At 42.4% G+C, this 25,426-nt stretch overlaps 1 protein-coding gene across 2 annotated transcripts in view; it reads left to right on the top strand.

The window, feature by feature from the left end:
* The window catches only part of LOC120030598 (leucine-rich repeat and calponin homology domain-containing protein 4-like), a 45,554-nt gene extending 31,073 nt beyond the window's left edge, over window positions 1–14,481 (top strand). Inside the window, exons 11-13 of one of the 2 annotated variants that reach the window (XM_038976022.1) lie at window positions 13,154–13,216; window positions 14,165–14,243; window positions 14,331–14,481. In XM_038976022.1, the coding sequence (XP_038831950.1) occupies window positions 13,154–13,216; window positions 14,165–14,243; window positions 14,331–14,372 (184 nt within the window). In that variant the 3' untranslated portion in view covers window positions 14,373–14,481. The remainder of the gene's footprint in view (window positions 1–13,153; window positions 13,217–14,164; window positions 14,244–14,330) is intronic. The other variant, XM_038976023.1, reaches the window with a different exon arrangement.
* Window positions 14,482–25,426: the final 10,945 nt, after the last annotated feature.

Raw genomic sequence — 25,426 nt, forward strand, 5'->3', positions numbered from 1 at the left:
TCACTGCAATACATTTGAATAGAAAGTTAGCCAAATTAGATAAGATTTTGCTACCATGGAATGGATAACACCTGTTTATTTGTGGAAAAATCACCCTGATTTAACTTTTTAGTCATATTCCAGTTTACCTAATTACTTATGGCCCTGCCTACACCAAACAACTTGTTTTTTAAATTATATGAGCAAAAGAATATTCAACTTTATTTGGAACGGCAAGCCAGACAAAATTAAATGTGCCTATTTATATAATGAATCTGAAATCAGCTATGCTAACATAATTGCAAAAGGGTTTTCTAATGATCAATTAGCCTTTTAAAATGATAAACTTGGATTAGCTAACAACGTAAAAAATCTGCCGTTTCCAGCTACAAAAGTAATTTACAAAATTAACAATGTCTACACTGTATTTCTGATCAATTTGATGTTATTTTCATGGACAAAAAATGTGCTTTTCTTTCAAAAACAAGGACATTTCTAAGTGACCCCAAACTTTTGAATGGTAGTTTATGTAGCTTGTTTTTGGTCGCAGGTTCAGGAATGGCTTAAAAAAATGCAACATTTACTTGGAGCTAACTCTGCAAATAGTACTGCTGGGTGATTTGATAAGACATAGTCAATCAATCAATAATAATAATCTTAGCAAAGGTGTTTACATTGCATTTGGAAAGTATTCAGACCCCTTGACTTTTTTCACATTTTGTTACGTTACAGCCTTATTCTAAAATTGATTAAATTGTTTATTTCTCATCAATCCACACACAACCCCATAATGACAAAGCAAAAACAGGTTTATAGAAATGTTTGCTAATTTATAAAAAAAAAATGTAAAACTGAAATAAGACATTTACATAAGTATTCAGACCATTTAACTCAGTACTTTGTTGAAGCACCTTTGGCAGCAATTACAGCCTCGTCTTCTTGGGTATGACGCTTCAAGCTTGGCACACCTGTATTTGGGAAGTTTCTCCCATCCTCTCAAACTGTCAGGTTGGATGGGGAGTGTCACTGAACAGCTATTTTCAGGTCTCTCCAGAGACCGGGTTTCCTGCTGGGCCACTCAAGGATAGGGCTGTTGCAGTGACCGTATGACCGCCACACTGGTGGTCACGGGTCAAGAACGCAGTCAAATTCCATGCGACCGTTTAGTCACGGTCATTAGGCTTCTCCAAGCTTTGATGCTGCTGATGGTCATTAGTAGCGTACCAAACTTGCTAATTGCCTGGTACTCAGCACTCTATTGTCAAATCAAATTGTATTTGTCAGATGCGCCGAATACAACAACCTTACAGTGAAATGCTTACTTACAAGCCCTTAACCAACAATACAGTTTTAAGTTCAGGAGTCTTATGGCTTGGGGGTAGAAGCTGTTAAGAAGCCTTTTGGACCTAGACTTGGTGCTCCGGTACCGCTTGCCGTGCGGTAGCAGAGACAACAGTCTATGACTTGGGTGGCTGAAGTCTGACAATTTTTAGGGCCTTCCTCTGACACCGCCTGGTATAGACGTCCTGGATGGCACGACGCTTGGCCCCAGTGACTGGGGCTCTCGAGTGGCGCAGCGGTCTAAGGCATTGCATCTCAGTGCTTGAGGCGTTAGTACAAACACCTTGGTTCAATTCCAGGCTGTATCACAACCGGCCGTGATTGGGAGTCCCATAGGGCGACGCGTCGTCCGGGTTTGGCCAGTGTGGGCCATCATTGTAAATAAGAATTTGTTATTAACTGACTTGCCTAGTTACATTTTTTTTTTTTTACTGGCCGAGCAGTTGCCATACCAGGCAGTGATGCAACCAGTCAGGATGCTCTCGATGGTGCAGCTGTATAACTTTTTGAGCATCTGAGAACCCATGCCAAATCTTTTCAGTCTCCTGAGGGGGAATAGGCTTTGTAGTTCCCTCTTCACAACTGTCTTGATGTGTTTGGACCATGATAGTTTGTTGGTGATGTGGACACCAAGGAACTTGAAGCTCTCAACCTGCTCCACTACAGCCCCGTAGATGAGAATAGGGGCATGCTCGATCCTCCTTTTCCTGTAGTCCACAATCATCTCCTTTGTCTTGATCACATTGAGGGAGAGGTTGTTGTCCTGGCACCACGCAGCCAGGTCTCTGACCTCTTCCCTATAGACTGTCTCATCGTTGTCGGTGATCAGGCCTACCACTTGTGTCATCGGCAAACTTGATGATGGTGTTGGAGTCGTGCCTGGAGGAGACTGAGTACGCACCCCTGATGGTCCCCTGTGTTGAGGATCAGCGTGGGGGATGTGTTGTTACCTACCCTTACCACCTGGGGGTGGCCCGTCAGGAGGTCCAGGATCCAGTTGAGGGAGGTTTTTAGTTCCAGAGTCCTTAGCTTAGTGATGAGCTTTGAGGGCACTATGGTGTTGAACGCTGAGCTGTAGTCAATGAATAGCATTCCCACACAAGTGTTTATTTTGTCCAAGTGGGAAAGGGCAGTGTGGAGTGCAATAGAGATTGCATCATATGTGAATCTGTTAGGGCAGTATGCAAGTTGATCTAGGATTGCAGGGATAATGGTGTTGATGTGAGCCGTGACCAGCCTTTCAAAGCACTTCATGGCTACAGACGTGAGTGCTACGGGTCGGTAATCATTTAGGCAGTTTACCTGAGTGTTCTTGGGCACAGGGACTATTGTGGTATGCTTGAAATATGTAGGTATTACAGACTGTCAGGGACAGGTTGAAATTGTCAGTGAAGACACTTGCCAGTTGGTCAGCACATGCCGGAGGACACGTCCTGGTAATCCGTCTGGCCCTGCGGCCTTGTGAATATTGACCTGTTTAACTTCTTTCGGCTCATTAGGACGCTAGCGTCCCACCTTGACAACATCCGGTGAAATTGCAGAGCGCGGAATTCAAAAAACGAATGTAGTAATATTAAATATTCATAAAAATGCAAGTGTTTTACACCATTCTTTAGCTTAGAATCTTGGTAATCGATCCGCTGAGTCCGATTTACAATAGGCTTTACGGCGAAAGCATAGCATTTGATCTGAGGACAGCGCCTCACCCACTTCCTGCAATAACATGAATTCATAACCTGCACAGATGTCACAAAACTCAAAAATAGTGATAAAATAAATCACTTACCTTTGAAGATCTTCATCTTTTTGCAATCCAAAGGGTCCCAGTTACACAATGAATGGTCGTTTTGTTCGATAAAGTCCTTTATATCCCAAAAATGTCAGTTTATTTGGCGCATTTGATTCAGAAATCCACCTGTTCCAACATGCCTACAAAGGAATCTAAAACGTTAGCTGTAAGGTTCGTCCAAACAATTCAAACAACGTTTCTAATCCAACTCAGGTACCCTAATATGTAAATAATCGATAAAATTTAGGACAGAATATACGGTGTTCAATACCGGAGAAAAAGAACGAGGAGCGCGCACTCATTCACGCATGCCTAAAGACTAGAGTCCTTCTGAGGGATACTTCGAAAGAATACGAATACTTAATTTTTCAAAAAACAAGCATGAAACAATTTCTAAAGACTGTTGACATCTAGTGGAAGCCATAGGAACTGCAATCGGGGTCCTAATTATTAGACTTTCCCATAGAAAAGCATTAAAGTCCAATGACCTAAAAAAAAAAAATATTCCTGGATGGATTGTCCACGGGGTTTTGCCTGCCAAATCAGTTCTGTTATACTCAGACATTACTTTAACATTTTTTGAAACTTTTGAGTTTTTTTCTATCCAAAACTACCATGCATATGCATATCCTAGCTTTTGGGCCTGAGTAACAGGCAGTTTACTTTGGGCACCTCAGTCATCCAAACTTCCGAATACTGCCCCCTAGCCTTAGAAAGTTAAAGGTCTCACTCACATTGGCTACGGAGAGTGTGATCACACAGTCGTCCAGAACAGCTGATTCTTTAATGCATGTTTTTCAGTGTTGCTTGCCTCGAAGTGAGCACAGATGTAATTTAGCTTGTCTGGTAGGCTTGTGTCACTTGGCAGCTTGTGTCTGTGCTTCCCTTCGTAGTCTGTAATAGTTTGCAAGCCCTGCCACATCTGATGAGCGTCGGAGCCAGTGTAGTACGATTCAATCTTAGTCCTGTATTAACGCTTTGCCTGTTTGATGGTTTGTTGGAGGGCATAGCGGGATTTCTTATAAACTTCTGGGTCAGAGTCCCACTGCTTGAAAGCAGCAGCTCTACCCTTTAGCTCACTGTGGATGTTGCCTGTAATCCATGGCTTCTGTTTGGGGTACGTACGTACAGTCACTGTGGGGACGATGTCATCGATGCACTTATTGATGAAACCAGTGACTGATGTGGTGTACTCCTCAATGCCATCGGAAAATTCCCGGAACATATTCCAGTCTGTGCTAGCAACACAGTCCTGTAGCTTAGCATCTGCTTCATCTGACCACTTTTATTTTGACCGAGTCACTGGTGCTTTCTGCTTTAGTTTTTGCTTGTAAGCAGGAATACAGAGGATAGAATTATGGTCAGATTTGCCAAATGGAGGGCGAGGGAGAGCTTTGTATGTGTCTGTGTGGCGTGAAGGTGGTTTTGAGGTTTTTCCATCTGGTTGCACATTTAACATGCTGGTAGAAATGAGGTAAAATGGATTTAAGTTTCCCTACTTTAATGTCTCCGGCCACTAGGAGCGCCGCCTCTGGATGAGCGTTTTCTTGTTTGCTTATGGCCGTATACAGCTCATTGAGTGCGGTCTTAGTGCCAGCATCGGTTTGTGGTGGTACATAGACAGCTTCGAAGAATATAGATGAAATCTCTTGGTAAATAGTGTGGTCTACAGCTTATCATGAGATGCTGTACCTCAGGTGACCAAAACCTTGAGAATTCATTAGATTTTGTGCACCAGCTGTTGTTTACAAATATACATAGACCGCTACCCCTTGTCTTACCAGAGGCGGCTGTTCTATCCTGCCTATACACCGTAAAACCCGCCAGCTGTATGTTATTCATGTCGTCGATCAGCCACAACTCTGAAATATAAGATATTCGTTTCTAATGTCTCGTAGGTACGTGATCGTAATTCATCTATTTTATTATCCAATGATTGTACGTTGGCTAATCGAACCGATGGTAAAGGCAGATTACCCACTCGCCGTCGGATCCTTACAAGGCACCCCAACCTACATCCCCGATATCTCCGTCTCTTTCTCCTGCGAATGACGTGCATGAGGGCCTTGCCGGGTGTCTGAAGTAAATTCTTCGCATCAGAGTCGTTAAAGAAAAAATCTTCTTCCAGTACGAGGTTAGTAATCGCTGTCCTGATATCTAGAAGCTCTTGTCATGACTCTCTCTCCTTGGTGGGGATCAAAGGTGCCAGATCAGCTAGGCCCATGGCAGACAGATAACTAGCCCCCTCTCTCCCACAGGAGGGGGAGTTGTGCCGGTTTTATGACTTTACTTCTCTGCGCACGGATCCCTTTTACGGGATCATTTTCCTAAACAACCGCTGAATTGCAGGGCGCAAAATATTACTAAAAATATTTATAATCATGCAATCACAAGTGAAATATACCAAAACACAGCTTAGCTTGTTGTTAATCCACCTATCGTGTCAGATTTTGAAAATATGCTTTACAGAGAAAGAAATCCAAGCTTTTGTGAGTGTATTACATTTAACATTTAAGTCATTTAGCAGACGCTCTTATCCAGAGCGACTTACAAATTGGTGCATTCACCTTATGATATCCAGTGGAACAGCCACTTTACAATAGTGCATCTAAATCTTTTAAGGGGGGGGGGGGGTTAGAAGGATTACTTTATCCTATCCTAGGTATTCCTTAAAGAGGTGGGGTTTCAGGTGTCTCCGGAAGGTGGTGATTGACTCCGCTGACCTGGCGTCGTGAGGGAGTTTGTTCCACCATTGGGGTGCCAGAGCAGCGAACAGTTTTGACTGGGCTGAGCGGGAACTGTACTTCCTCAGAGGTAGGGAGGCGAGCAGGCCAGAGGTGGATGAACGCAGTGCCCTTGTTTGGGTGTAGGGCCTGATCAGAGCCTGAAGGTACGGAGGTGCAGTTCCCCTCACAGCTCCGTAGGCAAGCACCATGGTCTTGTAGCGGATGCGAGCTTCAACTGGAAGCCAGTGGAGAGAGCGGAGGAGCGGGGTGACGTGAGAGAACTTGGGAAGGTTGAACACCAGACGGGCTGCGGCGTTCTGGATGAGTTGTAGGGGTTTAATGGCACAGGCAGGGAGCCCAGCCAACAGCGAGTTGCAGTAGTCCAGACGGGAGATGACAAGTGCCTGGATTAGGACCTGCGCCGCTTCCTGTGTGAGGCAGGGTCGTACTCTGCGAATGTTGTAGAGCATGAACCTACAGGAACGGGCCACCGCCTTGATGTTAGTTGAGAACGACAGGGTGTTGTCCAGGATCACGCCAAGGTTCTTAGCGCTCTGGGAGGAGGACACATTGGAGTTGTCAACCGTGATGGCGAGATCATGGAACGGGCAGTCCTTCCCCGGGAGGAAGAGCAGCTCCGTCTTGCCGAGGTTCAGCTTGAGGTGGTGCAGAGATGCAGAGATGCGATTCGCCACCTGGTTATCAGAAGGGGGAAAGGAGAAGATGAATTGTGTGTCGTCTGCATAGCAATGATAGTGTATCAATCAATGCTAGAACATCTAGCCCCAAATTAGCATGGTCACGAAAGTCAGAAAAGCAATAAAATTAATCGCTTACCTTTGACAATCTTCGGATGTTTGCACTCACGAGACTCCCAGTTACACAATAAATGTTCTTTTTGTTCGATAAATATTACTTTTATAACATAAAAACGCCATTTGGGTTGCGCGTTATGTTCAGAAAACTACAGCCTCGTTCCGTTCGACGAACATTCCAAAAAGTATCCGTAATGGTCGTAGAAACATGTCAAATGTTTTTTATAATCAATCCTCAGGTTGTTTTTAACAAACATAATCGATAATATTTCAACCGGACCATAACCTATTCAATAAGAGAGAAAAAGAAAATGGAGAGCTCCCCTCTCGCGCGCGGGAACTATTCAGAGGACACCTGACTAGTTTTGAAGAATCTAGCTCATTTTTCAAAATAAAAGCCTGAAACTATGTCTAAAGCCTGGTCACAGCCTGAGGAAGCCATTGGAAAAGGAATCTGGTTGATACCCCTTTAAATGGAAGAAAGACAGGCCAGGAAACACAGATTTAAAATAAAATAAAAATATCACTTCCGGGTTAGATTTTCTCAGATTTTTGCCTGCAGAATCAGTTTTGTTATACTCACAGACAATATTTTGACAGTTTTGGAAACTTTGGAGTGTTTTCTATCCTAATCTGTAAATTATATGCATATTCTACGATCTGGACCTGAGAAATAGTCCGTTTACCTTGGGAACGTTATTATAAAAAATAAAAACAATCTGACCCCTAGCGTCAAGAGTTAACAGCCAGTCGTAAACTTTCTCTCTCTTGCCCTGCAGTATTGAGAAGTTAAAATTCCCTTTGTTACACTATTACTATTTTTGTCATGTCATTAAAATGATCAGAAAATACATTATAACAGAGCTTTCGCACTGTATATATCAGATTTACATCTAAATGTTGTAAAACTCATGATTAAAAATGAAATTATTTTTGAAAAGATAGCAATGTGATTTTAGCCCTCAAAATAAGAATTGTTTTTCTTGCAAACTTGTGCCCAGTCAGTAACCACGCCCAAGTGAGCTCCGAGTTCATGTCAACATGATGGAACCGCCTTTCAGGCTAGAGTGCTTGCCGGGCGCTCGCTGAGAATTTAAATACAGACCAAAGGACGTGGTCCACAGGTTGGAATGGTTAAAACTACAAGACCAGAAAATGGTAAGACCCTCTGAAACTCTCGACGAATGAAGACTTTAAATACTAGACCAAACATACAGTCTGCAGCTGGGTATGTAAAATAGTCTAGGACAATTATCCAAAGACGGGAGTGAAGAACAGTTCCCTATCACCACCGTGTGGTACCCCTGAAGTACCCATTCTAAGAACACTCCAAGACAAAGTAGCCTACAACTAAGGACATTGTGACCTCTGGTGAACAACCAGAGACTTACATCGAACTACTCCCCATAGACGGATCGAGTGGTCTCAACAGAGAGAAGAGACGGTGGCATAAACATTATATACAAAATAATTTACAAATAACACGAAAAATCACACACAATAGAACAGTTGGTTAGGGGACCGTAAAACAGCAGCCATCTCCTCCGGCGCCATTCTGCAACAATCCCCTGACCTCAACCAAATTGAGATGGTTTGGGATGAGTCGGACCGCAGAGTGAAGGAAAAGCAGACAAGTGCTCAGCATATGTGGTAACTTCTTCTAGACTGTTGGAAAAGCATTCTAGGTGAAGCTGTCTGCGAGAATTCCAAGAGTGTTCAAAGCTGTCATCAAGGCAAAGGGTGGCTATTTGAAGAATCTGAAATATAAAATATATTTTGATTAGATTTTCTGGTTACTACTTGATTCCATATGTGTTATTTCATAGGTTTGATGTCTTCACTATTATTCTAAATAGTAAAAATAAATAAAAACCCTTGAATAAGTAGGTGTGTCCAAACTTTTGACCGGTAGTGTATTATCACTTGTGAATGATGCACAGCATAAGGCAAGAAACAATGACTTTTTTTGCAACTTTTTCTAATCATAGTCGCACACCCATGTAGCCTAGCCTATAGGCCTAAATGTTTTGATAAGGTTTGTCTCACAACTAAAGTGGCCAAATAATAACTTTTTAAAACTAAGCACATTAATCCGATTTACAAGGGGTGTAGAGCCTAACTGGCATACATAAGCAGTGTGAGTTTCAAGTTTGGGGAAGATCATTTTCACCATAAAAAAATGCATTACATGCCTTATCGCATTTGTGGTCACTTTTGATAATGTTTTTTTTCTGTTAATGGAACATTCACGTTTATAGCCTACTGTTGAGTGTGCATTGCTGTGCTTATAATGTGAAGATATAACCTAATAGTTTATCAACATTTTAAGCTAAACGTTCTGATCTGTTGCATCAGCCACATTCCGTAAAAAGAGTTTGTTGATGCTAGTGGTTGTATTAATTTGGGATCTGTCACATCCCACAACTGTCCCCAGACTTTTCGTAATATTTATTTCTCGCACAGAATAGGTCAACTTTTGTACTATGGGGGATAGTTAGGCCTACTTATCTTGTTGGCTGACGAAAAGTAAATCTGGACAGTTCTTCCAATATCTTCAATATGCTCCTCGGAATTGGATAAGGACGTGCGCAGTTGCGTCCCCGATGTGTCTGTCTTTACTTGTAGCCTGTGAGAAAGACCCGATCACGTGATGGAGAGCCATGTGAGTGAGAGGTGCTTCGGTACATGCAGCAATCAGGGAAAAGGGCACAACGCAGCCGCTGGCCGCATAAGGCATGTATTTCTTTAGGGTGCATTACGGCCACACAAAGGGTATGCCGCCGTGAAATTCGAGGCATTATCAAGTGCTTGTCAAACTGTGAATGAGAGACTGATAAAGTGTGTACAGCCTGCGCAAAAAAAACAAAGCAGAGCTCTTGCCTTTCAAGCAACTTTTTTCTAATCATTAGTCGCATCATCTAGCCTTACAATGTAATAAAAATCAACAATTGTAGAACAACTAAAGTTACATTAATAACTCTATATTAAGGATATAGGAGTACCTATTTCTTTGTTAACCACTCAACACAGAATAGCCGCATGCGCGCACTCCCTCAAATCGTTTGGAGAAAATATCCATTCTATTTTATTCAGCTTTGTTCAATTGTACAGTGCCTTGAAAAAGTATTCATCTCCCTTGGCATTTTTAGTATATTGTTGCATTAGAACCTGTAATTTAAATGCATTTTTATTTGGTTTTCATATAATGGACATACACAAAATAGTCCAAATTGGTGAAGTGAAATTAAAAAAATACAAAAAGTCACAAAAAGTACTAAAATAAAAAGTGGTGCGTGCATATGTATTCACCCCCTTTGCTATGACGCCCCTAAATAAGATCTGGTGCAACCAATTACCTTCAGAAGTCACATAATTAGTTAAATAAAGTCACATGATCTGTCACATGATCTCAGTACATATACACCTGTTCTAAAAGACCCCAGAGTCTGCAACACCACACAGCAAACTTTGAACATCCCACGGAGCACCATTAAAAAATGGAAAGAACATGGCACCGCAACAAACCTGCCAAGAGAGGGCCGCCCACCAAAACTCATGGACCAGGCAAGGAGGGCATTAATCAGAGAGGCAACAAAGAGACCAAAGATAACCCTGAAGGAGCTGCTAAGCTCCACAGCGGAGATTGGAGTATCTGTCCATAGGACCACTTTAAGCCGTACACTCCACCGAGCTAGGCTTTATGGAAGAGTGGTCAGAAAAAAAGCCATTGCTTAAAGAAAAAAATAAGCAAACATGTCTCCCCAAACATATGGAAGAAGGTACTCTGGTCAGATGAGATTAAAATTGAGCTTTTTTGGCCATCAAGGAAAATGCTATGTCTGGCGCAAACCTGACACCTCTCATCACCCAGAGAACACCATCCCCACAGTGAGGTATGGTGGTGGCAGCATCATGCTGTGGGGATGTTTTTCATCGGCAGGGACTGGGAAACTGGTCAGAATTTGAAGGAATGATGGATGGCGCTAAATAGAGGGAAATTCTTGAGGGAAACCTATTTCAGTCTTCCAGAGATTTGAGACTGGGATGGAGGTTCACCTTCCAGCAGGACAATGACCCTAAGCATACTGCTAAACCAACACTCGAGTGGTTTAAGGGGAAACATGTAAATGTCTAGGAATGGCCTAGTCAAAGCCCAGACCTCAATCCAATTGAGAATCTGTGGTATGACTTAAAGATTACTGTACACCAGCGGAACCCATCCAACTTGAAGGAGCTGGAGCAGTTTTGCCTTGAAGAATGGGCAAAAATCCTAGTGGCTAGATGTGCCAAGCTTATAGAGACATACCCACAAGAGACTTGCAGCTGTAATTGCTGCAAAAGGTGGCTCTAAAGAGTATTGACTTTAGGGGGGTGAATAGTAATGCACGCTCAAGTTTTTCGTTTTTTGTCTTATTTCTTGTTTGTTTCACAATAAAAAATATTTTGCATTTTCAAAGTGGTAGGCATGTTGTGTAAAAAAAAAAAATCAATTTGAATTCCAGGTTGTAAGGCAACAAAAAAGGAAAAATGCCAAAGGGGGGTGAATACTTTTGCAAGCCACTGTATTCTTCATGATCTAAAATAATGCAATGGAATTCTTTGCAAATCTTTTCTGCTAAATGAACTAGTGTAGCCCACAGCCATTTGGCATAGCCGGATCAGTATGCTATTCTGTTCTTCTGAAATAGACTAGATTTTCTTCATATCATGCTTCTTTAGACCTGTCTTAAAGAAATAATGGATTTATTGTGAAGTTGTAGCCTATATTACATGGATTGATTAGACTTTTTTAAATGTAGATGTTCCAAAGGTCTGCATCAGTGGCTTGTAGGCTATGTGTGGAAGCCAGGAGATGCTAAATGTATTTGTTAATTAACAGTAAATTACCGTGAGACCGACAGTTATTTGCTTGACAATAACCTGCTGACAAAATGTTGTGACCGCCACAGCCCTACTCAAGGACATTCAGAGATTTGTCCCGAAGCCACTCCTGTGTTCTCTTGGCTGTGTGCTTAGGGTCGTTGTCCTGTTGGAAGGTGAACCGTCGCCCCAGTCTGCAGTCTGAGGTCCTGAGCTCTCTGGAGCAGGTTTTCATCAAGAATCTCTCTGTACTTTGCTCCATCTTTCCCTCGATCCTCCCAGTCCTTGCCACTAAAAACATCCCCACAGCATGATGCTGCAACCACCATGCTTCACCATAGGGATGGTACCAGGTTTCTTGGTGGTTCCAAACTTCTTCTATTTAAGAATTATGGAGGCCGCTATGTTCTTGGAGACCTTCAATGCTGCAGAATTTTTTTGGTACCCTTCCCCAGATCTGTGCCTTGACACAAACCTGTCTCGGAGCTCTACGGACAATTCCTTCAACCTCATGGCTTGGATTTTGCTCTGACATGCACTGTCAGCTGTGGGACCTTCTATAGACTGGTTTGTGCCGTTCCAAATCATTTCCAATCAATTGAATTTACCACAGGTGGACTCCAATCACGTTGTAGAAACATCTCAAGGATAATTAATGGAAACAGGATACACCTGAGCTCAATTTCGAGTCTCATGTATGTAATAAGGTATTTATATATTTTTTTACTTTTAATACATTTGCAAACATTTCTAAAAACCTGTTTTCGCTTTGGTATTGTGAATTTTGTGAATCCTTAGAATAAGGATTTATTTTATTTCATAAATTTTATAATAAGGCTGTAACATAATGTGAAAGAAATCAAGGGGTCTGAATACTTTCCGAATGCACTGTCTTTAATTTACAATCTGTAGAATAGAAAGCTTCAGAACTTTTGTGAAACATCACTACTGTGGGAAAATATATGGCAGCTGGAAATCAAAACTAGATGGTCTTCAGAGATAGATGGGAGGGGTTGAGGGTAGCTGAAAGCTGGGACAAAAAAACAAACAAAAGATAACTAATGTAAAATGTACTGTCCCTGAAATGTATGTAGCGTGTATATATAAGCTGAAAGTGGAAGCCTAAGTAATGTTGTCCATTAGTTCACTCCAAGTAGGGTTATTGGAAAATAATATAAAGGAAAATATATTTAAGTAGTTCATTCCAATTACGGGAGTGGTGGTAGGTTTAGGGGAATATAATAAAGAAAATTGAAAATTACATTGATAGAAGCCACAATCTATCTACAATATTAAAGCTGATCTACTCCCAATTATTCCAAATTCAAATTAATTTGGTTGGAGGCGATGATTCTCGTTTACTGTGTAATTTATCTCACCTGGGTAAAAAATAATCATTCAGCCAGTTTTGAAAAGAAAATGAACATTCTGCTACATTGCATTCCATTGTAAAGTGCAAGGGTTGCGATAGAACCAACTGCTAGTCAACTTATGTGGTGGTGGTGGACTTCACTTCTTTAAACGTTGAACAAAATGGTAGTCGTAACACAGGTTATAGACAGGTTATAGACATCACAGTGGTCTTTCTATGGAAACAACCACCTTTCCATTTTATATCTGATTTGATAAACATATTCTTCCAGTTTACGGAAGAGGACGACAGGAAATCATGTGGCAACGCTGTCACAAACAGGAAGTAGCTCAAGGTAAGATACCTTACATGAAACAAGCTAGTCCAGGGACTGAGAAATTGTACTGCCTGAATTGATCCATGTGTGAAATGTATTTGTGTTTTCGAAGGCCCTGCTATGTTTATTAGTAGCAGATGAGTGTGCACAGTGCTTGACTGTTGTGGTTTGAGTATTTGCTTTCTGATTGTGTTATGTCTCCCTCTAGTGGTGGCTCACCAGAGAACCGCCACTCCCAGAATGGCCTCCGACAACGATGTGCAGTCAGTCTCTCAGCCACTTTTTTAAAAACTTTCATCAGCATATACCAGTATTCCCCAGTTACATTCAGCTATGGGCTAATTTTTTTTTCTTGAGTGGAGAGTCAGCGGGGCAAGAACATAGTTCTAAATAACTTGTACACTGCAAATTGACTTAAAGAAGCCCAAACGGTATTTGACAAAAACAGAATCACTTCAAACCCTTGGGATACGATCACATATGCCTCTCTATTTATGCGTGGGGATATTTGGGAACATATTTCCTAAATTAAAATGACTTTGAGCTGATTTCCTGTTAATTTTACACTGTTTTAACTAAACATCTTTTATTTTTTTGGCCCAAAACTTGCGTGGCCAAATAAAATCACCCGTGGGCTATTGGACTGCCTCTTAGGGAACCCTGGCATATACTCAATTTCTCTTCTACTATTCTTTTACTTTCTTTTTGTCTTGATGGTTATTCTATTATTTTACTTTATTTTTGTGTTGATGGTTATTGTGCGACTATTTAGTATTTCAGCAGCATAATTCATAGCCTGTTCCCAGATCTCTTTGTGCTCTTGCCAACTCCATTGCTGTCATTGTCAAGCCAAACATTTTCAATGAGTGACAAGGAGTTGGCATGATAGCACAAACAGGCTGGCACTCAGGCTATATATCCCACACCTGATGTAAATAATGTAATTGGTCTTTCCCTCTCCAACAGAGTGCAGATCAGATGTGCACATCATATCAGGTGTCATCGTCTCATGCGCCACTCGTTCAGCGCTCTGTTAGCCGATCAGGTACACACACACCAATACAGTTCACCTTCAATCTCCTAGTACTGACAACTCTGATGTTAGTTAACACAGAGTTTGTGTGTTTATCAGAGGGTCCGTCGTCTCCCAAGACATCGTCCCCTCCAGGCCTGACACAGAAACCCAACAGTTTCCTGTTCCGCACCTCTTCCCGCTTCAGCGTCAAGAGTCAGGTCTCTATCTCAGGCTCTACACAGAGTCTGGTGGAGGCAGGCCGTACTGAGTTGCTCTCCACGTTGCGAAGAGAGGAGAGACCAGCTGTCATACAACTACGCAAGGTATTGCATAGTGTACCTCATGTTGTATCATATCCTTCCCGACACAGTTTTTTCTCTTTAATGCTTCTCCTATTCACTTGTACTCTTTCCCTTTCTCTCTCCATCTCTCGATCTCTTTCTCCCTCACTCCATCTGTCACTCTCTCATTCTCTCCCTCTCTCTATCAGACTCTAGAGTTGATGTTGAAGATCACCTTACCAGAGGATCTAGAGGAGGCGTTGTCCAATGGCACGGTCCTCTGCCAGCTGGCCAATCACGTGCGGCCCCGCGCAGTGTCAATCATCCACATCCCCTCCCCAGCAGTGGTGGGCCAATCAGACATTTATTGTAAAATTCTGTTCACTTTAGGATATATTTGTCAGTGAGTAGACAGGGACTTCAGGTGATTTGAGTACCAGTAAAGAATATGGTATTTGTTTTAATGTTGTGACTGTGTCTGTTATGTAAGTATTTGTGTATTTGACTCAGTCTGATGTTCACTCTCTCTGCGCCTTTAGCCAAAGCTGAGCACTGCCAAGTGTCGTCTCAATGTGGAGAACTTCATCGCTGCCTGTCGCAAGCTGGGGGTCCCTGAGGTAAGAACACCTTTCTCGCTATTTTTCAGCCATTCTTCCTCCTCTTGTCGACTTTCTTTGGTTCATCAGATCTAAAAATATGATCACGTCCCCCTGATCACTTACAGTATGTTCAGTACTTTTTTGCAGCTTTGCTATGATCCAGTAATACTTAAACTATTTTTCTTAGCTTAGCCTTATGTGCTTAAAGCTAATTCTCTATGCCTTTGCATCTCTGTTTTCTATGTCATCTTACATTCATCTCTTTCTCGCCATTTCTCTGCTTTTTCTTTCCCCTTGTCTCCATCTCCTTTCCAACCCAATCTTCCTTCTCTCTCCATCTTTTTACTCTTCCCCTCTGCCTTTCTTTCTTCATCCTTTCTCTCTCTCAGAAGGAGGTGTGTGTGTGCTCTGACGTGTTTCTCTGTAAGCTGCCTGCTGTGCTGCGCTGTGTGGCGGCCCTCGTGAAATATGAGGGGGGGGGAAAGGGTGAGACTCGTACCACCCAGACAGTCGACCCCCACACCCCCGACCTCTCACTGGTCTCGGAGGGCTTCCCGGTGTTCTACTGCCTGGCCATGGCTCTGATCTACACACTCTACTTCCACCTGGTTGCGTAGATACTGAGGGATTGTGTGTGTGAGAGAAACGGCGCGAGAGTGCGTATACGCACTTGGACTGACACTGACGTGAATTTGACCACCTAATGCGAACATTCAGACAACCAGGATTGAAATGATCCACCATGAATTGGCAAGAAACGCACATGCAAAACAGACTCGTACACACACAAACATACAACTGCCCTGGCATGGGGTATGCAGGGCGAGAGTGAGGCCCACAACACAGGAAGGACTGTCAGCTGCTCCCTCCAACCCCACAGCTGCTCCTAAAAAGTACATGACACATGATGACGTACACAACCCACACAGCACACAGCAGAGCACACTGTGTATACTTACAACAGCTGATGTGGTTCGGCTCAACATGAAACCATATGATATTAAAAGCAGCAACCTTTGAGTAGATGTGCCCTTTAAAGTTAAAAGTACTCCTCTGGACCATCGGCACTGAAAAGGCACCTATTTATATAAGCTAAAATACCCTAATTTAAAGGTGCCTTCTGACATGACAACCTATGTGAATGAATAGCAGAGAAATACATTTGTGAAAACACTACAGATTGTACAGTAAAACTAAACACTATAATGGACATTTTAAAGGGCTTCCCTACATGACTGCCTTTGCATAGTGTCCTAGTCTTTACCCCTCTGTGGCACAGAATGTCTCTATGTCCTGTCTCCAGTGAGGGACAGCTACTTAGAGAACTGTAAACACCCGTTGTAACCCTTGAGGGCATAGTGTCCTTTTCTATCACTCGATGTCTTTCAAATAAGAGGACATTTTGTAAATAAGCCTCTCAAATTTGCTGAAAGAGTTGACATTTTTTCATGGAGGCCAGTTTGTGCAAATGAGACAAATCACTAATGCTTCCTATGACTGGCTGACTATATGACCAATGCTTTCCACTGTTTATTGTCTGCTATGTCTGATTGTGCCCACCAGGGGGTGGTGTTGCTACAGGACACTGACTGCTATTCCCAATGCTTTAATGTGTAAACCGACGGTACAGAATCTTTTCAAATCTTCTTTTTGTGGTTGTTGCTGATTTTTGTTTGTTTGGTCGGCTTAACATGCTTCATGTTTGTATAAACGTAAACAACTCATCAAATTATTTTTGTATTTTTATACAGAGAATTAAGAACTTTTTTTCTGTTTGTTGCAGTGCTTTCTGAAAGAGTAGTTGTCTCATAGATAAAAACAAACTGAAATCAATTGGGTTAATTCACCTCCTGATTGACTGAGTCTGATTACTTGTTTTAGCTGTTCATTGGGACCACTTTTCGAAAGGTTGCACAAATAACCATTAAGGTAACTGACAGATGAGGGTTAGTCTGATAGTTCATTCAGACTTAAGTTAACTGTGATGTGATTCTGTCTTAGTTTAGTCACTACATTTCCCATCAGCCCTATTATGTACAATGTTGCTGTGGGTGCTCTTGGGAAGCTGTGTTTTAGTGCATCATGAGTTCTCTGCTTTCTCCAGCATAATGCTATGTTGTAACTTACTGAGCACACTGTGAAAAATGTGATGTCCAAGCTAAAAAATACTGAGGCTTACTACATTCAACACACACACACACACACACACACACACACACACACACACACACACACACACACACACACACACAATATAAATGGAAGGCAACATTTCAACATACATCTTGTATTTGAGGTGTGTATCTTGCAGAGGTGTCATCCTAATGCTGTAGTGAGGACCGTAATATATACTGTACATATTGATGGGGCTTATTCACCTTGCATGAAGTGGGCAAGAAGAGCGGACATTTTGGTGGTCAAGGCTATGTTGTTTCATACTGGGTCCATAAGGGATCTGTAGAAATGTCTGTTGAGTGTTTCCCTATCTTTGTCTGTTACACCATTTTTTTGTGCATAACCTCAGTCAGCGTTGTTGGAATTGAATTTGGGATAATGTTGTTTCAACCAAAATGTTTTTTAAAAAGTGGATAGAACTTAATTATATTCTTAAATGTTTAAAAGAACAAATACTATTTTATTTATGAGTTCATATAAAATCTATAAAGTATGTTTTTTCCCGCTGTAAAGAAATTACTTGACCATATTCGTTGTCATAGTCTGCTTTTATGTTGTCTGCTTGCTGCTAAAAATCTATACATGTTTGTTGTATTCCTCCAGTCAAGAGTTTTTGTTGCATTCTGCCAGTTTTGGCTAGCTAGATGGAGTAGAGCTACAAACAGAAGTGACTACGCAGCAGGTTAGGATAATTAATGTAGCAGGTTAAGAGAATTGGGTTAGGAAAAGGGTTAGCTAAAATGCAACATTTGTCTCCGACGTGACTCGAACATGCAATCTTTGGTCTGTAGCTGTATTCCATCTAGCCAAAACCCATTCTGCCCTGCACATTAAGCTTTGTTCTGCCCGGTTGATACCAGGTTTACCACTGTAATTTGTGTGCTGCCCTTTAGTGGACAAGGTGAGTTTGTGAAGCAGCTCACAAAGCAGAGGTAATGACATGAATTTGACTGCATCCTGCATGTTTGGATTGTGGTGGTTAGTAAGAGGGTGATTATCCATTCAATGGGCTCTCAATAGTCCGTCCTCAATTCCTCGTGTCCTCTCCTGAGCCCTCCACAAATTGGTACTACAGCTTTTCCGCTAGGGTAGAAATGAATGGAATTGTTTAGCAAAGAATGTGTTTGACAAGTAATCACAATTGGTTATGGTTAGGAGTTGGGTTGTTTTGTGTGAATTGCTACACCTGGATTTAAACCAGATACACTATATATACAAAGTATGTGGACATCCCTTCAAAAGAGTGAATTCAGCTATTTCAGCCACACCCGTTGCTGACAGGTGTATAAAATCGAGCACACAGCCATGCAATCTCCATAGCCTTCTCCTGGCAGACAATTTTTGTCTAACTTCCCGAATGCATAGTGTCAACTGTAAAGGAGGAATAGTGGTCTATTGGGCAAGGCCCCTTAGTTCTAGTGAAGGGAAATCTTAACACTACAGCATACAATGACATTCTGCACTTCCAACTTTGTGGCAACAGTTTGGGGAAGGCCCTTTCCTGTTTCAGCATTACAATGCCCCCATGCACAAAGCAAGGTCCATACAGAAATAGTTTGGTCGAGATTGGTTTGGAAGAACTTGACTGGCCTGCACAGAGCCCGGACCTCAATCTCATCGAACACCTTTGGTAAAGCTGACTGCGAGCCAGGCCTAATCGCCCAACATCAGTGCACGACCTCACTAATGCTCTTGTGGCTAAATGGAAGCAATTCCCCACATCAATGTGTAAAGCCTTCCCAGAAGAGTGGAGGCTGTTATAGCAGCAAAGGGGGGACCAACTCCATATTAATGGACATAATTTTTGTATGAGCTGTTCGATGAGCAGTTGTCCGCATACTTTTTGTCATGTAGTGTACCTTGTGTGTCAACCAACACTCTGAGCATTTGGCCTTAATTAGCGCGATCCATTAGAGTGCTTTCTCAAAAGTCTTGGGTAATATACAAAGGAAAGTTGGGAAGAAAGGTTAGTAGACTCATGGGGATTCAAACCAGGCGTGCTTAACGCCCTCCATCCACCTTCAACCCACCTCTCTACAAGCCTATTCTTTATTTCAGGGTTTCCCAAACCCGGTCCTGGTGCCTCCCCTGCTTTATTTTACAAGCATGTCACTGGTCACAAGCTGCACACACTGACCGCTGTTTTATCTAACCAATCACATTTTCCCTCAAATTCCAATGAGCTCTCAATTGATCTCTCCTCAACTCCTTGCATTCTCTCTCCTCAACATTCATTGGAGAAGGTCTGAGGAGAAGGACTTTGGACCTTTTCCTCCAATACGATTGAGGAGAAAGGATGCGAGGAATCGAGGATAGATGAATTGAGAAAGCCCTCGTGTCCTCAATGGTAAGCGGGAAGTGTGTCCTTTCTACTAAGGATTTGAGAAGGATGGGAGAATTCAAGAAAATACTATTGGAAAAAGAGCCTAAATGTACCTTTTTCCACCCTACCCCCTATGGTCACTCCTTTCCCTCACTCTCTTCCATGGTGCATGGATAAAGGAATGGGTTCTTCATGTATAGTGGGGTCCTTCTTTGAGCTTGCAGTGGACGTTGGGCATGAGTGTACAGTATTGAAGTAGTATGGTGAACGTCTGCGTTTTACTCCTTGAGTAACTAATTGTAATTGTGTGAGTAATGGTTGTTTGACTACATTTTAACAAGTCATTAGCTGGACGGTTTTAGTGTGCTGTGTTATTTTTTGTTAATGTGCACGCTCGGGCATAGTGTGTGATCTCTGTCCCACCCCACCCCAGGACACCCTGTGTCCCACCCAGCTGATCCTGGATGGTGATGGTCTGTCTCGGGTCGCCCAGACCGTCCAAGCCCTGCTGGACCTCCCTGTGTCAGGGCCCCGACACTCCTCTTGACAGGATGCCGCTGCCCCAACCGCGCTGCCCCAACAACTGCCTGCTTAGAGCTTAACCAGCACTCCATAGTTTTGTCATTACAAAACAAAATAAAACGTTGTGTGTACTGTACAGTATGGGAGTCTGTCTAGTGATATTTTTTCTTTGTCTGCCTTTAAGACGTACCATTTCTTACAATACCCATACAGTGTAAAAGGTACAATCTACCCATAAGACTGAACTATTGTCATATCGGTGTTGTGATTATGTATTAAAGCAAGAAGCAGTAAAATAAAATCTCATTAAACTTTCAAGTGTTGTGTTTTAGGTTTGTGAAGTTGTTTTCAAGATATTTTTGCAGAGGACCCAATATACACAAACCTAAGGCGGTATAAGTTGTTACTTGCTATTTATCACCATATTACCTAATGTTCCCCTTTAATTAAGGGGAACATTAGTTACTTTAATTAATCATCGGTCGCTTTTATCATAAACCAATTACCAGTGGAAACGAATTGACAATCTGCAGTAATCAACCTCCCGATGCCGGAACTGGTCTGCAGGCTTATCACATCCCCTGTATGATAAGACACGCAAACTCTCCATGAACACAGCTTGCACACACACACACACTCCATATACACAAAGACCGTGGTAAATGAGGAAGCGATAAGGCCCTTTCCATTCCGCTGATGTCCCTGGCGGAAGCCCCCATGAGGGGCGGGCTTGTTCCTTGTAAGCGTCACTGGGAGCGGAGTGTCTGCCTCACATTTATCGGCTGTAATTTAAGCTGTGAATAAACACCCGCGCCCGCATGTCCTGGAAACAGGGTTCTGCGTGTCCAACCTCATGCTTGCGTGTTACGTGGCGGTTAGAGACCTGAGGACGAGTTATACTGATATTAATACAGATTTGATACCAATATCATTAGATTCATTATAGATTACTGGGGGCTCTGAGACTTGTGATACATAGGTTAAAATGATCTTGCAAGGTTTGTGCTATGGTTATCGTTTTGGAAAGGTTGTTAGATTAGGTGAGCCGCATGCGTTGGGGCATGATCGGGGCTAGATGCTAGGCTGCAAAAGATATGAAAAGTGGTTCCTAAATTCCATGATGCTGAATGTTTGCTGCATGCAAGAACAGAAATCATATGAACAGGGAAGATATTTAAAAAATGTATTGTTCAATAATAAACTCTGATGAACCTATGTATCACAAGTCTCAGAGCCCCCAGAGATCTATAATGAATCTAATGATATTGGTATAATAAATATGTATTAACGACAAAGTGGATTATTAGCTTCTCAAAATGGGAACAAACTTCAAACAGTTACAATTAAATTGCTTGATGCGGTATGCAAAATTGCAGACAAAATTGCAAACAAATGTTTAACGCTGTAGTTGAGATAAATCTCCTGTAGATGTCACTATGACCAAGACTCATGAACAATGTCAAACCCCGAAACTTGTTAGACGACACTGGACAAGCCCATATCTATCCTGGAGTTCAAAGTGCTCTTCCTCCTTTACCTTTACTTGTATATTTACAAGTTCTGAGAGGCAGTATTTGATTAACTCATTTGCTCAAATATTTCTCTAAAACCACAAATGTGGGTATACACTCAGTGGCCAGTTTATTTGGTACACCCATCTAGGACCACCTTTATCTCCAGAACAGTCTGTATTCTCTGGGGAATGGGTTCTACAAGGTGTGGCATTCAAATGTTTCTCAATTGGTTTTAAAGGATCTAATATGTGCGAGGAAAACATTCCACACACCATTACACCACTGCCACCAGCCTGTACCATTGACACCAGACAGGATGTTTACAGGCCTCCTGGGCAAAAACAGTGTTCCTCACTGAGTTCCTTGAAATCGTATCGAACATTGTAGTCATGGCAGATAATATTCAGATTTTTGTTGACTTTAATATTCACATGGAAAAGTCCACAGACCCACTCCAAAAGGCTTTCGGAGCCATCCTCGACTCAGTGGGCGTTGTCCAACATTTCTCCGGACATACACATTGCCACAGTCATACCCTTGATCTAATTATTTCCCGTGTAATTATTTCCCAATATAAATATTGTGGATCTTAATGTTTTTCCTCATAATCCTGGACTATCGGACCACCATTTTATTACGTTTGCAATTGCAACAAATAATCTGCTCAGACCCCAACCAAGGATCCAAAAGCCGTGCTATAAATTCTCTGACAACCCAAAGATTCCTAGATGCCCTTCCAGACTCCCTCCTCCTACCCAAGGATGTCGGGGTACAAAAATCGGTTAACCACCTAACTCAAATCAAATCAAATTTATTTATATAGCCCTTCGTACATCAGCTGATATCTCAAAGTGCTGTACAGAAACCCAACCTAAAACCCCAAACAGCAAGCAATGCAGGTGTAGAAGCACGGTGGCTAGGAAAAACTCCCTAGAAAGGCCAAAACCTAGGAAGAAACCTAGAGAGGAACCAGGCTATGAGGGGTGTCCAGTCCTCTTCTGGCTGTGCCGGGTGGAGATTATAACAGAACATGGCCAAGATGTTCAAATGTTCATAAATGACCAGCATGGTCAAATAATAATAATCACAGTAGTTATCGAGGGTGCAGCACCTCAGGAGTAAATGTCAGTTGCCTTTTCATAGCCGATCATTAAGAGTATCTCTACCGCTCCTGCGGTCTCTAGAGAGTTGAAAACAGCAGGTCTGGGACAGGTAGCACGTCCGGTGAACAGGTCAGGGTTCCACAGGCAGAACAGTTGAAACTGGAGCAGCAGCATGGCCAGGTGGACTGGGGACAGCAAGGAGTCATCATGTCAGGTCGTCCTGAGGCATGGTCCTAGGGCTCAGGTCCTCCGAGAGAGAGAAAGAAAGAGAGAATTAGAGAGAGCATACTTAAATTCACACAGGACACCGGATAAGACAGAAGTACTCCAGATATAACAAACTGACCCTAGTCCCCCGACACATAAACTAATGCAGCATAAATACTGGCGGCTGAGACAGGAGGAGTCAGGAGACACTGTGGCCCCATCCGATGATACCCCCGGACAAGGCCAAACAGGAAGGATATAACCCCACCCACTTTGCCAAGGCACAGCCCCCACACCACTAGAGGGATATCTTCAACCACCAACTTACCATCCTGAGACAAGGTCGAGTATAGCCCACAAAGATCTCCGCCACGGCACAACCCAAGGGGGGGCGCCAACCCAGACAGGACGATCACGTCAGTGACTCAACCCACTCAAGTGACGTACCCCTCCTAGGGACGGCATGAAAGAGCACCAGTAAGCCAGTGACTCAGCCCCTGTAATAGGGTTAGAGGCAGAGAATCCCAGTGGAGAGAGGGGAACCGGCCAGGCAGAGACAGCAAGGGCGGTTCGTTGCTCCAGAGCCTTTCCGTTCACCTTCACACTCCTGCGGACTGAGGATCTAAATTTGACCTGCGTAATACCCTAGATGCAGTTGCACCCCTAAAATAAAAAACATTTGTCACGAGAAATTAGCTCCCTGGTGTACAGAAAATACCGAACACTGAAGCAAGCTTCCAGAAAATAGGAACGGAAATGGAGCTCCACCGTCTTTCGACTAGCTTTGAAAGACAGTACCGTGCAATATCAAAGAGTCCTCACTGCTGCTCGACCTATTTTTCCAACCTAATTTTGGATTATTTTTGATACTGTCAAAAAGCTAACTAAAAAGCAGCATTCCCCAAGAGAGGATGGCTTTCACTTCAGCATTGATGAATTCATGAACAACTTCGATGAAAAGATCATGATCATTAGAAAGCAAATTACAAACTCCTCTATGAATCTGCTATATCTCCAAAACTCAGCTGTCCTGAGTATGCACAGAACTGCCAGGACCTTGGATCAATGGAGACACTTCAGTTTTTTAATCCTGTATCACTTGACACATTCATGGAAATAATCATGGCCTCTAAACCTTCAAGCTGCATACTGGACCCTATTCCAACTAAACTACTGAAAGAGCTACTTCCTGTGCTTGGCCCTCCTATGTTGAACATAATAAATGTCTCCCTATCCTCTGGATGTTTACCAAACTCACTAAAAGTGGCAGTGATAAAGCCTCACTTGAAAAAGACAAACCTTGTCCCGGAAAATGTAAAAAACTATCGGCCTATATCGAATCTCCCATTCCTCTCAAAAAAAAATGACAAAGCTATTGCGCAGCAACTCACTGCCTTCCTGAAGACAAATAATGTATTCGAAACGCTTCAATCTGGTTTTAGACCCCATCATAGCACTGAGACTGCACTTGTGAAGGTTACCTTTAATGCCGTCAGACCAAGGCTCTGGATCTGTCCTCGTACTCCTAGACCTTAGTGCTTCTTTTGACACCATCGATCACCACATTCTTTTGGAGAGATTGGAAATCCTAATTGGTCTGCATGGACAAGTTCTTGCCTGGTTTATATCTTATCTGTAGGAAAGATATCAGTTTGTCTCTGTGGATGGTTTGTCCTCTGACAAATCAATTGGAAGTTTTGGCGTTCCCCAAAGGTTACGTTTTAGGACCACTATTGTTTTCACTATATATTCTACCTCTTGGTGATGTCATTCGGAAAAACATTGTCAACTTGCAATGCTATGCAGACGACACACTGCTTTACATTTTGATGAAACATGGTGAAGCCCCAAAATTGTCTACTCTGGAAGCCTGTGTTTCAGACATAAGGAAGTGGATGGCGGCAAATGTTTAACTTTCAAACTCGGACAAAACAGAGATGCTGGAAATTAATCTTGATGGTTGTAGTAGTCTCAAACAAAACTGTGAAGGACCTCAGCGTTACTCTGGACACTGATCTCTCTTTTGACGAACATATAAATAATATTTAAAGGACAGCTTTTTTCCATCTTCGTAACATTGCAAAAATCAGAAACGTTTTGTCCAAAAATTATGCAGAAAAGCTAATCCATACTTTTGTTACTTCTAGATTAAACTACTGCAATGCTCTACTCTCTAGCTACTCAGAGAAAGCACTAAATAAACTTCAGTTAGTGCTAAACACAGCTGCTAGAATCTTGACTACAACCCCAAAAATGTATCATATGTTACTCCAGTGCTAGCCTCTCTACACTGGCTTCCTGTTAAGGGTTAATTTCAAGGTTTTACTGCTAGCCTACAAAGCATTATATTTGCTTGCTCCTACCTATCTCTCCGATTTGGTCCTGCCGTACATACCTACACGTGCTCTATGGTCACAAGACACAGGCCTCATTGTTCCTAGAATTTCTAAGCAAACAGCTGGAGGCTTTCTCCTATTAAGCTCCATTTT

This window comes from Salvelinus namaycush, chromosome 36, assembly GCF_016432855.1.
Source record: "Salvelinus namaycush isolate Seneca chromosome 36, SaNama_1.0, whole genome shotgun sequence".
Classification (NCBI taxonomy): domain Eukaryota; kingdom Metazoa; phylum Chordata; class Actinopteri; order Salmoniformes; family Salmonidae; genus Salvelinus; species Salvelinus namaycush.